The sequence below is a fragment of the Manis javanica genome, chromosome 8 (assembly GCF_040802235.1).
Source record: "Manis javanica isolate MJ-LG chromosome 8, MJ_LKY, whole genome shotgun sequence".
NCBI lineage: Eukaryota > Metazoa > Chordata > Mammalia > Pholidota > Manidae > Manis > Manis javanica.
The window spans coordinates 94,909,472-94,924,581 of NC_133163.1; the positions used below are offsets into that span (position 1 = coordinate 94,909,472).

At 36.5% G+C, this 15,110-nt stretch overlaps 1 protein-coding gene across 2 annotated transcripts; it reads left to right on the forward strand.

Moving 5' to 3' along the window:
* The first annotated feature begins 602 nt into the window (after positions 1 to 602).
* Positions 603 to 14,616, forward strand: TRIM69 (tripartite motif containing 69). Of its 2 annotated transcripts, XM_073212266.1 has the most exons (5): positions 603 to 693; positions 3,284 to 3,517; positions 4,272 to 4,294; positions 4,376 to 4,500; positions 14,020 to 14,616. In XM_073212266.1, exons 1-5 carry the CDS (start codon positions 664 to 666, stop codon positions 14,559 to 14,561), a joined length of 954 nt encoding a protein of 317 aa, XP_073068367.1. In that variant the 5' UTR covers positions 603 to 663; the 3' UTR covers positions 14,562 to 14,616. The 2 variants fall into 2 exon arrangements, with proteins under 2 accessions (XP_073068367.1, XP_017524394.2); XM_017668905.3 differs by lacking the exon at positions 603 to 693 and having other exon boundaries at positions 3,012 to 3,517.
* Positions 14,617 to 15,110: the final 494 nt, after the last annotated feature.

Genomic DNA, 15,110 nt, shown 5'->3' on the forward strand with positions numbered 1-15,110 from the left:
TAAACCTGCCATTACAGCACTCTACTAGACAATGTATAGAATATGGATATATAAGATATAGCTCTTATAAAGAAGTCTTGAAATTTAGTCAGGTTTAAAATAAATAAAACAAAGGAATCAAAATAACATAGTTTACTGTTGAGAGCTAAATTTTGTTGCATTTGTAATTCAAAAATATTCAGAATTTCAGAGATTATAGAAAACTGAAATAAGGGATATATGACTAAATGAAAGCTTGAACTGGGAAATCATTTGCATTTGGATGGGCAGAAGGAAGAAATGAGTGTTCCAAGTGAAAACAATGTAAGTCAAAGTATAGAGAGAACAGTGTAACTAGAATAGAAAATGTATAAAATTCTTTTACCTTCTTCAAACCCTAGTAGTTAGCTAATAAGAGGGTAAAACTAGGTTTTTCTGTGGCTTGTAATTTTCTTCACCACTTCTGGAAGAGACAGGAACTATGATACAAGGAAAAGAAAGATTTTTACAGTAAGAGCCTTCTTTTTTTCTGACACACTGGGGCTTTGCGGGGGCAATGTCCCTTAGGGCCCTTCATCTCCCAAGTCAGTGTGGGTTAATTCCATGTGGTATTCCCAGGAGGAGCTTACCATCCATCAGGGTGAACTGGAAGCAACCCTGAAGGAGCTCCAGTCCCTGAAGATCATGCAGAAAGATGCTATTGCTGCTTACAAGGTGAGGAACAGGGTAGAGCGATTATGAGATGGAACTGGAATACACCCTCCTTGTGACTTCAGCTATGCGGGTAGAAAGATACCTATATACATATATTTTCAATACATTAAATGGCACCTGGGCTACAGAATTAAAATATGGACACTATAGGGTGGAAATGAAAGGAATATAGCAGTGGAGTAGGTTCCCAATAGTTAATCAACAGAGAGAACAGACTGACTTTCCCTTATAAGAGGATCCTTTTGATGGTTCAATCACTAGGTGATTGTTCTGGAATTATGATCTATCTAGTCTTTCCCTATATCTATGGTAAAATAAGGACTCTATCAGAAAATCCCACTAAAGATTGTTAAGTCCAAAGAAATACTTTTTATTCCTCCATGGATTTACAACCAGGCTACTTCTGAACCAAGGTCTCTCAGAGTGCTGGGTTTTCCCATCTGATTTTATCTTTCCTAGCTTCCCCTAAACTAAATAAAACTATAGCCCATATTTTCAACTTCACTGTAGTTTTAGAACAACATTAGGGATTAGTGACTTGGCAAATCAGTCCCTAGGTTGGGGGTGCTAAATTGTGAGTTCTATTTCTTCATTAATTATTCCATGGAAGAGAGTCTTCTCTGGCATTTGGCATCTGGAGCAGGAAATGTGTATAATGAGGGAAAGAAGCAAGATAGATGGAAATAATGATGTCTCTAGAGAATCTTGTTCCTGTTGTAAGAATTCCTAGTTTAGCTATTACAGTCAACATTCATTCATTCAAAAACTAATTATAAAATCACTGTGATAATTGCTATGAATGAAAACATAGGGTTCTATGAGAGCATATAAATTGGGAACCTAATCTGGACAGAGCGAAGAGTGTTCTCTGAAAAAGTCACCTATTAAAAATTGAGAATTGAAGGCTAAGTAACTTAGCCAAGTGAACTGGATGAGGGTAATATGAAGGAAGTGGCCTGGAGAAGAATGTTCTATGAAGAGGAAAGAAGATATAGAAATATCCTAAGACAGGAAGTTAGTTGATTGTTAGACCAAGAGAAGGCCAATAAAGCTGGATCATGATAGACAAGATGAGATAGGCAAGCAAGATGAGACTGAAGAGGCAGATACGGGCCCAATCTTGTAGACTCTTGTAGATAATGTTAGGAATTTTGAACTTTATCCTGTGAGTAAGGAAAAGCTTTTAAAGGGTTTAAACAGGACATGGTTTCATCTCATTTTGAAAATATAAAATATCAGTCTGGTGGCTGTGTGGAGAATGAACTGGAAAGAGAGAATGATGAGGATAATGGCTAGAAGGATACTGAGTGATCCCAGAGAATGATGGTGGGTTAGACTACAGAGGGAGTGAAAATGGGAAAAAAATAAACAGCTTCAGCATATGTTTTGGATATAAAAATAACCTGAATGTCATGACTGATTATACGTGAGGGGTGAGTAGAGATGCCAAATAGATAGTTGGATATAGGGATCTGGAGCTCAGAAATTTGTCTAGCCTGGAAATAAGTAGTCAGCATATAGATGGTTTTTCGAGCTGTGGGAGGAGAGGATATTATCTAGAAAGACAGTGTAGAATGGGAAGAGGAAAGAGCCCAGGACAGAATAGCAAGTACTCTAATATTTACAGCTTGGTTAGAGGAGACAGAGCCAACAAAAAAGACATGTTCACAAGTGGTGAAATAGGTAAAAGGAAAACTGAAAATGTGAGCTAGAGGAAAGAGAGAGTTAAGACTTTTAAGAGTGCAATTATAATGATGGACTATAAGATCTAAGCTGGATAAGAGGGGACATGAAGCTAGGAGGTGACAAACAGAAAGGAGGGGCCAATGAATAGGAAGTTTCAATGAGACCTAATAACTGTTGCAATAGGGACACCTGAGGAAGTGAGGATAAAAAGTTAATTTTGGAGATGGTTACAGTAGTTGCTTGGGATACTAAGATCCTTAGTGTGATTATAAGAAGGGTCAATAAGGGTCAATAAGGTGGAAATTACTAGAAATGAGGAAGATTAGGAACTAAGCAACGAGGATGTAAGATGTACCCCCCATGAGGATGGTGAGGTTACCTCAGAAAAGAGCTGCAAGTGTAGCAGTTACCAGTTTCACTGCTGGACATTGCCCAGCTCCAGCTTCTTCTATATAGCCCCGGCCACAGGGGTGGCATCCCCACAGTTCTGACTTCTAAATAAGGTCTGTTTGCTTGGCCTCCTTAGAGTCAGTCTAACAGCACCACCTGATAGATACTGGTTTGTATTTCTGGGTAGAAGGGTATTCATTCATCCTAGACTGGACTGTTTGATTAACCCCAGACTTATTTAATATGACATTGCTCACCATCTCAGTACTGCAATAGGAACCTAGAGATCACTTCTGACTATTTCATCTTGAACTACTAAACTAGCTGAGAAAGACAGAGTAAGTGTCCCTAAGGGCTTCTTTTAATATGGCTGCATGTTGATACTCAGCAGCCATTTTTATGCATTTTTCCTGTTATGGTACTTCCTAAGTTGTATGAATATTGGTGGTATGGGCCCCCATCGCCAAGTGCTCATCTCAATAATTACCATGGTGATGATCATGGATGTTTCCAGGAAAACAAGCTACATCTGCAGAAACACATCTCCTTGGAGTTTCTAAAGCTGCATCAGTTCCTGCACAATAAAGAAAAGGACATTTTAAATGAGCTCCAAGAGGAAGGGAAAGCCTTGAATGAGGAGATGGAGCTGAATCTGAACCAGCTTCAGGACCAGTGTCTTCTAGCCAAGGAGATGTTGGCGAGCATCCAGACATGGATGGAACAGCAGAACTCCTTCGACTTTCTCAAGGTGAGACTCCACATCAGCATGACTATGGGTACACTAGTGGAGGTAAGAGGGTTGGAAAGGATGTAGAAGCAGCTTTTCCCTACCAGGAGAGGGAGAAAAAAAATCTGCTGTAGTGCTTTTAAGATTCTCTGGAAGAAAAGCAGGAGTCTACCTTTGCCTTACACTCGATAGAAAGCTTTATTTTTATTCTCCTGGAAAAGAAGATAATAAAATGCCATTAGTAACAGTATGTATTAATATTTTAGTATTTCTCCCTAAAGAGTTTTGAAACTTTATTTCTCAACAATTAGAACATTGTATCTTTGGCTCTCAGCAATCATAAACTGACCTGTTTGAAAACTGTTTGCCTATATCTGCTACCTGAAGCTTCACTTCTAAAGTTGTATTGGTCATTACCACAGCACTCAGAGGCTTAATTAGCCAGAGTAAGGAAAGTGGCTGTGAGGCTGGAATACCTACTATTCCACTTAGTCATAGGTAGAAATAGTTTAACCTTAATTTCTTTCTTGTTCCATGTAAAAGGGAACTCCAGAAAATCAGAGCAAAATAAGGCCAGTTTATACTGGGTTAGATGAAAGATGTAGATCAACAAAAGCATATGGAGGATGAGAGGAGTTGATGTCAATGGGATAGGGACATCTGCACAGGATCCCAGTACTCTGATCAAATTCTGGTGGTGGCCAGTATCACCAAATAAATTTCTGGAGTTGATAAACAGGGATCTAACTTTTCTATTTCTCCTTTCCCCTTCTAGGATATCACACCTTTCTTGGATAGGTAAGTGGTTCTGTATGGTATTAATACCCTTCCTTCAGTCCTGGAGGATGCCTAAGAATAAATGCTTTATAATTTCTGCAGCTTGGAGCAAGGAATGAAGGTGCTGACACCCAGAGAACTTATCTCCAGAAAGCTGAGCCCAGGCCTGTACAAAGGTCCCATTCAGTACATGATGTGGAGGGAAATGCAGTCCACTCTCTCTCCAGGTATCAGTCACTAGTTGGTATTGGTTTCTAGGGCTCCTAATGTATGTTTCATATGTGGGAACTTCTGTGGCCCTAATTAGTAGTTTAGAGCCTGGCACAAAGGGAAATGTAGAGTTTAGCCAAAAGAAGGTTATGACTGAATTTATTCTGGTACCATGACCAGACTTGTTACTGGTCAATAGTCTGATGTCAGAATTACTTCTCAGCCTATGATTTTGTTTGATTGTTCAATCAAAAGTGACAACTGATACTTCATCCTGTTTTGGTAAACCAGTTACATAAATCTCTGGGGTTTCTCTGCCCTGGAGGAGGGGGCTAATATACATATTCTTTGTATGTAATAGGGTCTTCATAGGTCTCCTTGTGTTTGATGTTCATATATAGAGTATAACATCTTAGGAGATTGTTCAGAGATGTTCAGTGCTTCAAAAGAAAACTAGTAATTTCAATATATGTGCCTAATAAGGACACTAAGTTTTTGTAATCCTGCAGATACCAAAGGACTGAGCAGGAGGAGAAAAGAACACAAATGGCTATTTCAGGGACATAAAATAAAGTTCTAAATAAGTTTTTTTATATTATTCATAGAAGTATTATTATTATTGCTTATAGTTACTGATTTAATGAAAATCACAAATCATTTCCTGTTAACAATTTTTTTCCAGGTAATTGACATTGAAAAAAATCAGCTTTACTGAGGTATAATTAACATAGAATTAAGTTCAATTTTAAGTGTACAATTTGATGAGTTTTGACAATGTATAGACTTATGTAAACATCTCCAAAATCAAGATATAGAAAAATTCCATCATCCTAAAAAGTTCCTGCATATCTTTGCAGTCAACCCCTCCCTTCTATCTCTGGCCCCTGACACTCACTGATCTGCTTTATTTCATTTCAGTTGTATCTTTTCTAAAATCTGATGAAGTGGAATCATACATTATGTAGTCTTTTGTGTCTGGCTTTTTTCACTTAGCATAATACTTTTTTGAGATTCACCTGTTGTCCCATGTGTCAATAATCATGTTTTATTTGGTACATCACAATTTATTTATTCATTCACCACTGATGGACATTTGGGTAATCTCTAGTTTATGGCTATTGTGAATAAACTTGCCTGAACATTTGTATTCAAATCTTTGTCTTTTAATTATTTGAGTTAAACATCTAGCAGTGGAATTGCTGGGTTGTCTGTTAGGTGTTTTCTTGACTTTATAATAAACCTTTATTTTTTTCATAAAGTGATAGATGGTACCGTTGTACATTCCCACCTACGATGGATCAGAATCCTAGTTTCTCCAAATCCTTGCCAAAACCTGATATTGTCAATCTTTTAAAGTTTAGCTATTTATTACAAGTGTAGTATCTCATTGTGGTTTTAATTCATAGTTCTCTAATGACTCATCTTGAAATCTTTTCATGTGCTTTTTTACCATTCATGGGTTTTTTAATTAAGTGCATTCAATCTTTGGCTCACATTTTATTGGATTTTTTAAAAAGCTGAGTTCTAAAGGACACAAATTCTTTATCAGACATGTTTTTCAAATATTTTCTCTCAGTCTGTGGTTTGCCTGTTCATTTTCTTAACAGGATCTGTCAAAGAACAAATTTTTAATTTTGATGGAATCCAACTTACCAATTTTTTTTATTGTCTTATCTTTGTGTCCTAAGAAATCTTTCCCAAACCCAAACCACAGATTTTTTTTCCCTAATCTTTCTTCTAAAAGTTTAAAAAAAATCATTTTAGCTCTTAAGTTTAGGTCTATTATCCGTTTAAAATTAATTTTTATCTGTGTTATAAAGTAAGAAACAAGGCTATTTTTTCCCTTTATGAATATCCAGTTACTCCCACATTATTAAGACTACTCTTTATATCTCTGAAATAACTTGGCACCTTTGTCAAAAATCAACTCTAAGTCTATTTATCAACCCTCAATTCTGTTCCCTACATCCATATATCTATTATTATACCAACAACACAAGTCTTTATTATTGTCGTTTAATGGTAATTCTTGAAATTAGGTAGTATGATTCCTCCTTTCAGTTCATTAGTTTTGCTTCATGTATTTTGAAGCTCTGCTATTAGGTGAATATACATTTAGGACTGTTATGATCTCATGGTGAATCAATCTCATTATAATTATAAAGCATTCTTCTATGTCCATGCTAATGTTCCTTTTTCTGAATTCTATTTTGTCTAATATCAGTATTGCCACTCTGGCTTTCTTAGATTAATATTTACACAGTGCATCTTTTTCCTTCATTTTATTTTTAAGTTAAATTTGTGTTTTTATATTTTAAATGTGTTTTACATAGCTAACATGTAGTTAGGTCTTGCATTTTTATCCAATCTGGCAATCTTTGTCTTTTAATTGAGGTGTTTTGACCATTAACATCTATTGTTATTACCAGTATGACTGGGTTTTAATCTAGCATCTCGGTATTTGCTTTTATTCTTACCATCTGTCCTTTGCTCCTTTATTTCTCTATATCTACCTTACTTTTGATTGAGTGCCTTTTAGTTCTCCCTTTCATCTTCACTACTGGCTTATTATCTGTACTTCTTTATTTTATTTTTGCTTTTTTTCTTACATTTTTTGTTGCTCTAGGATTTTACAATATACATCTTTAACTTATCCCATTGTATCTTCAAATAACAGCCTTTAGGTGTAATGTAAAAAACTTAACAATGGTATAATTCTATATTCCTCATTCTTTAAGCTATTGCTGTTACACATTTTATTTCTTCACATTATAAATTCCAAATATTACTATTATTGCTTTAAACAGTCGATTATATTTGAAAGATTTTAAAAATGAAGAAATATCGCTTACATTCACATATTTACAGTTTCTGGCACTCTATTTCTTTATGTAGATACAAATTGCCATCTGCTTTCAGTTTTCCTTCTGCCTGAAGAGCTGCCTTCAACACTTTTTATAGTACAAATATGCTTGGGATGAATTATCTCAGCTTTTGTTAGTCTGAAAAAACCTTTACTTCACATTACGTTTTTGAAAGATATTTTCAAAATATCTTAGATATAGGTATAGATATTAGATATAGATATATAGATATATAGATATAGAATTTGTGCTTGCTGGATTTCCTTTACAGAACTGTAAAGATGTCACTTCATTGTTTACTGACTTGGACAGTTTTGATGAGATGTCTATTATCATTTTCATCTTTATTTCTTTGTTCTTTGGCTACTTTTAAGATATGCTTTTTTGTCACTTGTTTCCACCAATTTGATTGTACTGGGGGTTGGTGTGATTTTCTTTATATTTATTCTGCTTATGGTTCATTGAGCTCCTTGGGTCTATGGGTTTATAGTTTTCATCAAGTTTAGAAGAATGTCAGTTATTATTTCTTCAAGGATTTTTCACCAATCCCACTTCTCTTCTTTCCTTTTGGGACTCTAATTTTACATAGTTAGACCAACAGCCATTGTCTCACTTGGTACTGGTGCTCAGTACTTTTTAGCCTTTTTTTCGTCTCTTGCTTCATTTTGAATAGTTTGTATTGCTATTCAAACTCTCTCATCTTCTCTTCTGCACTGTCTGAGCTTCTGTTAATCCTGTTCAAGATATCATTCATTTCTGATACATTTCATTTCTAAAAGTTTCATTTGGGCCTTTTTCTATCTTCCATTTCCCTCCTCACTATGTTTCATGTTTTCTTCTGCATTCTCAAGCAAATGGAAGATATTTATAATAGCTCCTTTAATGTCTTTGTTAATTCCATCATTGTCATTTCTGGTATGTTTTTATTGCCTGATTTTTCTCCTGACTGTGGGTCATATTTTCCTGCTGCTTTGCATGGTTACTAATTTTCTTTCTTTTTAATGGACTTTATTCCTTAGAACACAAGATTTATAGAAAAATTGAGAAGATAGTATAGAAAGTTTTCATATACTTTCATACCTTATCCTCAGTTTCTCCTATTATTATCTCACATTTAGTGTGATATACTTTTTTTTGGTATCATTAATGTACAATTACTTGAACAACATTATGGTTACTAGACACTGCCTATTAAGTCCTCACCACATACCCCATTACAGTCACTGTCCATCAGTGTAGTAAGATGCTCTAGAATAATTACTTGTCTTCTCCATGTTATACTGCCTATCCTGTGACCCCACCGCTACATTATGCATGCTAATTATAATGCTCCCCTCTCCCCCTTATCCCTCCCTTCCCACTCGTCCTCCCCAGTCCCTTTCCCTTTGGTAGCTGTTAGTCGATTCTTGGGTTCTGTGAGTCTGCTGCTGTTTTGTTCCTTCACTTTTTTCTTTGTTCTTACACTCCACAGATGAGTGAAATCATTTGGTACTTGTCTTTCTCTACCTGGCTTATTTCACTGAGCATACTACCCTCTAGCTCCATCCATGCTGTTGCAAATGGTAGTATTTTATTTTCTTCTTATGGCTGAATAATATTCCATTGTGTGTATGTACATCTTCTTTATCCATTCATCTACTGATGGACACTTAGGTTGCTTACATTTCTTGGCTGTTGTAAATAGTGCTGCGATAAACATAGGGGTGCATATGTCTTTTTCAAACTGGGCTCCTGCATTCTTACGGTAAATTCCTAGGAGTGGAATTCCTGGGTCAAATGGTATTTCTATTTTGAGATTTTTGAGGAACCTCCATACTGCTTTCCACAAAGGTTGAACTAATTTACATTCCCACCAGCAGTGTAGGGATCCCCTTTCTCCACATCCTTGCCAACATTTGTTTTTTGGATGTTGGCCATCCTAACTGGTGTGAGGTGATATGTCATTGTGGTCTTAATTTGCATTTCTCTGATGATTAGTGATGTGGAGCATCTTTTCATGTGCCTGTTGGCCATCTGAATTTCTTCTTTGGAGAAGTGTTTGTTCAGGTCCTCTGCCCATTTTTTTTAAAATTTTTATTTTGGTATCATTAATCTACAATTACATGAAGGACATTATGTTTACTAGGGTCCCCCTTCACCAAGTCTCCCCCACATCCCCGTTCACAGTCACTGTCCATCAACATAGTAAGATGCTGTAAAATCACTACTTGTCTTCTCTGTGTTGCACAGCCCTCCCCGTTCCCCCCCCCCTACACTATACATGCTAATTGTAATGCCCCCTTTCTTTTTTCCCGCCCTTATCCCTCCCTTCCCACCTGTCCTCCCCAGTCCCTTTCCCTTTGATAACTATTGGTCCATTCTTGGGTTCTGGGCTTCTGCAGCTGTTTTGGTCCTTCAGTTTTCTTTTGTTCTTATACTCCACATATGAGTGAAATCATTTGGTACTTGTCTTTCTCCGCCTGGCTTATTTAACTGAGCATAATACCCTCTAGCTCCATCCATGTTGTTGCAAATGGTAGGATCTGTTTTTTTCTTATGGCTGCGTAATATTCCATTGTGTATATGTACCACATCTTCTTTATCCATTCATCTACTGATGGACACTTAGGTTGCTTCCATTTCTTGGCTATTGTAAATAGTGCAGAGATAAACATAGTGCATCTGTCTTTTTCAAACTGGGCTGCTTTATTCCTAGGGCAAATTCCTAGAAGTGGAATTCCTGGGTCAAATGGCATTTCTATTTTGAGCATTTTGAGGAACCTCCCTACTGCTTTCCACAATGGTTGAACTAATTTACATTCCCACTAGCAGTGTAGGAGGGTTCCCCTTTCTCCACAATCTCACCAACATTTGTTGTTGTTTGTCTTTTGGATGGTAGCCATCCTTACTGGTGTGAGGTGATATCTCATTGTGGTTTTAATTTGCATTTCTCTGAAGACAAGCGATGTGGAGCATCTTTTCATGTGTCTGTTGGCCATCTGAATTTCTTCTTTAGAGAACTGTCTATTCAGCTCCTCTGCCCATTTTTTAATTGGCTTATTTGCTTTTTGTTTGTTGAGGTGTGCGAGATCTTTATATAATTTGGATATCAACCCCTTATCGGATGTCATTTATGAATATATTCTCCCATACTGTAGGATGTCTTTTTTTCCTACTGAAAGTGTCCTTTGCTGTACAGAAGCTTTTTAGTTTGATATAGTCCCACTTGTTCATTTTTGCTTTTCTTTCCTTTGCCCGGGGAGATACGTTCATGAAGAAATTGCTAATGTTTATGTCCAAGAGATTTTTGCCTGTGTTGTCTTCTAAGAGTTTTATGGTTTCATGACTTACATTCAAGTCTTTGATCCATTTTGAGTTTACTTTTGTATATGGATTAGACAATAATCCAGTTTCATTCTCTTACATGTAGCTGTCCAGTTTTGCCAACACCAGCTGTTGAAGAGGCTATCATTTCCCCATTGTATATCCATGGCTCCTTTATCGTATATTAATTGACCATATATGCTTGGGTTTATATCTGGGCTTTCTAGTCTGTTCCACTGGTCTACAGATCTGTTCTTGTCCGAGTACCAAATTGTCTTGATTACTGTGGCTTTGTAGTAGAGCTTGAAGTTGGGGAGCATAATTCCCCCTGCTTTGTTCTTCCTTCTCAGGATTGCATGTGATACACTTTTTTAAAATTAATGAGCCAATATTAATACATCATTTGTAACTAAAGTCCATAGTTTCTTTAGATTCCCTTAGGTTTTACATAATTGTCATTCTTCTGTTCCAGGGTCCCATGTAAGATGCCACATTACATTTAGTTTTTAAGCTCTTCTTGGCTGTGACAATTTCTCAGACTTTTCTTATTTTTGATGACCTTGATAGTTTTAAGGAGTACTGGTCATATATTTTATAGGATGCCACTTTATTGCAGTTTGTCTCATGTTCTGATGTTCTACTGCTGAGTTGGGGGTTATGAGTTATTGAGAGGAGACTACAGAATTAAAGTTCCATTTTCATCACCTCATATCGATCATACATACTAGTCAACATATTTTATGACTTTTGATGTTGGTTTTAATCACCTAGCTTCAGTAGTGTTTTTAGGTTTCTCTAGTAGAGTTACTCTGTTTTTTCTCCCATTTCCACCCAGAATGCAGGGAGTGTAACTAGCAAGTATGTACATGACAGCATCAGATAGAGATAGAGGATAATATGAAATGGAATAACAAGAGTCTCAAATGAAGAGTGATTTTTACAAGAGAATGAGGAGCAGATTAGGGGTATGGAAATGGCAATGGTGGCTACTGGATCTCTGGCATTTGTTTATTTAGAAGATGAATAGTCTCATGAACTTTTGGAGGCTGTGTTTTTTGGGAAAGAACCAGCCAGGTTTCTGTTAAGGTAAGGAGGTGATGAAAGAATTCTGTAAACTGAGGATGCAGAAGAGTTAATTAGGGAGAGACTTTCAAAGGGCAGAGTGGTAAGGGTAGGTGGGAGCAGTGGGAGGATGGGTGAAGGTATAGGAAATGAAGAATAAAATAATGAGGATAAGAATAGATCAGAGGGTAAATCATCAGAGGGGTGTACTTTCAGGGCATTGGCCAAAGATAACAGGAATATGAGACACTGCTGTGTCAAGGTTTCAACTTTTATTGAAGTTCACTTATTTAACAAATAGTTACTTGAACACCTAGGAACAGTTTCAAAGTTTGAAGGTTTATGAAGAAACAGAACAGATGAAGTCTCTGCCTTTCCAGAAATTACATTCTAGTGCAGAAGATGGACAATGAACAAGTAACTCCCTCCTCCCTAACACTGTTTTGTGGACATTTCCAAACATGCAGGAAAGTTTAAAGAATTCTACAATGAACACCCCTATACCTACCTAGGTTCTATCATAAACATTTTACTGAACTTGCATGAACAAAGGCCCAAATAATTAAAGGAGTAAACTGTATGTAGAAAGAGTGTTTTGGGACAAGGAAGGAAAGTGTTAAAGGCCCTGGAGTATGAATGATCTTGGTATATTCAAGGTACAGCCAAAAGGCAAAGGTGGTAGATCAAAGTAAATGAGGGTAAGTGTGGTAGATGATGAGGTTAGAGAGGTGAGTAAATCATGTAGGTCTTCTTGGCAAGGATTTTATCTTGGGTGTGATGGGAAGTATAAAAGTGTGTTGAGTAGGAGAATTGGATGATTCCATTCATGTTTTGGGCAAGAGTAGAAACAGAACAGTTAAAAAGCTATTGCAGTAGTTTGAGGCCAGTGGTATTTATAGTTATATGGCATGCAAAGAAAAGAGGGGATACAAAGCTGACTTCAAAGTCAGTGCAGGCTGAGCTAGCTGGAAGTGTCACTGGCTTGCTGATGAGAGCAGACTGGGGTTCTAAGAAGGTTGGTAAGAAGTCTTTATAATACCTCCAAAGAAATCCTAGGCTTCACATTGGAAAGAATAACAGCCCAAGGTAATGGAGATATGTGAGGGAGAGAAGATTCAGCCTATATGGAAAAATTCAGGATTCCTCAATGTCTCTTGTTGGAAAGAGAAATCCTTGGGATGATAGAAAAGACTAGGTTTTTCTGAGAACAGAGAGTTGGACTGAACTGATCTCACTCTCAAGGATAAATTTATCAACAACATATGCATATATGAATTAGTGTCCATGCTGTGAACATATGGAGCTTTTTGTTTGCTTTATCAAATTTTGTGCCAATGTTCAATTATCTCACACTTAGAATTTGTGTCATCTTCTCACTTGTATGATTCCAACTTCTCTTCATTTAGAAATTCTTTTTTATACTGCTGCCCATTGATTTGTCTAAACCAATGCTTGTCAAATTACTTGTGATGAAGGACCAGATCTTAAAATCTCAATGTGTCATGGACTGATATGTTTGTAGAATACATAGAATTACTTAGAAAAAGTGGAATTAAAAAAATATATTATAAAATGCAGGCCCAGTTTTTCAATTTGGTTCAACTGATATAAAATTACTCTGTCAGATTGCTACGAAAATTTCTACGAGCTTACTCTTAATTTCTGTACTACCTTGTCCCAGACTAGTAATCATACAGTTTTTGGATCACATTCTGATTAATAGTGGCAGAAATCACTCCTGATCTCAAAAGTCCTATTATCTATTTAATAAACCAAATATTAAACCATTGTCCTCTAAACTCTGTACTAGTTAGCTCAGTCTTCCCGGCCTCTAACAGGCAAGCCCTTACTTTCTCTCCCACACTAGCTGCTGTTCTTTTTAGCCCACTCCTTTTTGCCTCTATCTACCCAAAACATCCTGAATACACCTCACAGATGTTATATAACAGCTGAAATACTTATCCTAAGAAAGCTTTCTCAAAACAAATTTATCTAATATTTATCTCCTTGACATTTGTATTTTCTTACATTTATTAATACAGATTTATATTATTTGTATTGTTTTCTTTATTAGAACATTAATTCCTTCAGAGTAAAGTCTGATTTTTACCACAAATATCAAATTGTCTAGAAATAGATACATGGACACTAAACAAAAACAGTATGTGAGCGATTACCTGCCTGCCTAAGAATACATGTGCATGGGGAGATAAAGTTCTGGTGTGTATGTAAATATTGTCTTTTACTATAGGAATTTGTATTCACCCCTTTTCTCCTATGCCCTGCTTTCTCTTATTTTCTTACTAGGCCTATCTCTATTAACTCTGGACCCTAAAACAGCTCACCCAAATCTGGTGCTCTCCAAAAACAGAACCAGTGTATGGCATGGTGACATTAAGCAGGAAATGCCTGATGATCCACAGAGGTTTGACTCAAGCGTGGCTGTGCTGGGCTCAAAAGGCTTCTCATCTGGAAAGTGGTATTGGGAAGTAGAAGTAGCAAAGAAAACAAAATGGACAGTTGGAGTTGTCAGAGAATCCATCATCCGGAAAGGCAGCTGTCCCCTAAATCCTGAACAAGGATTTTGGATTTTAAGACTAAGGAATCAAACTGATCTAAAGGCTCTGGATTTGCCTTCTTGCAGTCTAAAATTGACTAACAATCTCAACAAGGTTGGCATATACCTGGATTATGAAGGAGGGCAGGTGTCCTTCTACAATGCTAACACCATGACCCACATTTACACCTTCAGTAGCACTTTCACGGAGAAACTTTATCCCTATTTCTGCCCTTGCCTTAATGATGGTGGAGATAATAAAGAACCCTTGCATATATTACATCCACAATAATTAATCATACTATTGTGTAAAATCAGAGTGTTATTAAAGAGGTACTGAAATAGTTTATCAGTCTCACTGGTTTCTCATCCCAATTTATGGAGAACTCTGGAATAATGAAAAGAGGATTCATTCTCACTGTCCTAAGTGGATTTCACTGGAGCCTTTCAAGATGTCATTCAAATTCTTTGGGGTCTTCTATGCCACAGGAGTTACTTTCATGAGACTCATCTTCATGCTATTGCTACTCAAGCAATCTGCAACTTAAGTTTGTGATGCTCAAGAACCCTTTTAAAACATGCCCAGAAATTCAATTATGCTTTTATCATTCTCCAGCATGACTCTTAATAGGTGAATTTTCAGATGTGTACTCTTCTTCCTATATATCTTTTAATATAAATTTTGCAACACATTTCTTTTCTCAAACTTGCTAATGTAATTTTTAAAAATTGCTCCAGAGATTTAAAGAAAATAAAAGGAAATGGTCTGGTTAGTTTATACTCTTGTTTTGAATTTTCTCAAGGTACTTTTTAGTCCAGCAAAATTTTAAAGAATTGTCAT

Coding starts and splice junctions, on each gene's coding strand:
- TRIM69 (XM_017668905.3), top strand. CDS start 3,185: ATGGTACTTCCTAAGTTGTATGAATATTGGTGGTATGGGCCCCCATCG. Junction 3,518..4,271: donor ACTCCTTCGACTTTCTCAAG/GTGAGACTCCAC, acceptor TTCCCCTTCTAG/GATATCACACCTTTCTTGGA. Junction 4,295..4,375: donor ATCACACCTTTCTTGGATAG/GTAAGTGGTTCT, acceptor TAATTTCTGCAG/CTTGGAGCAAGGAATGAAGG.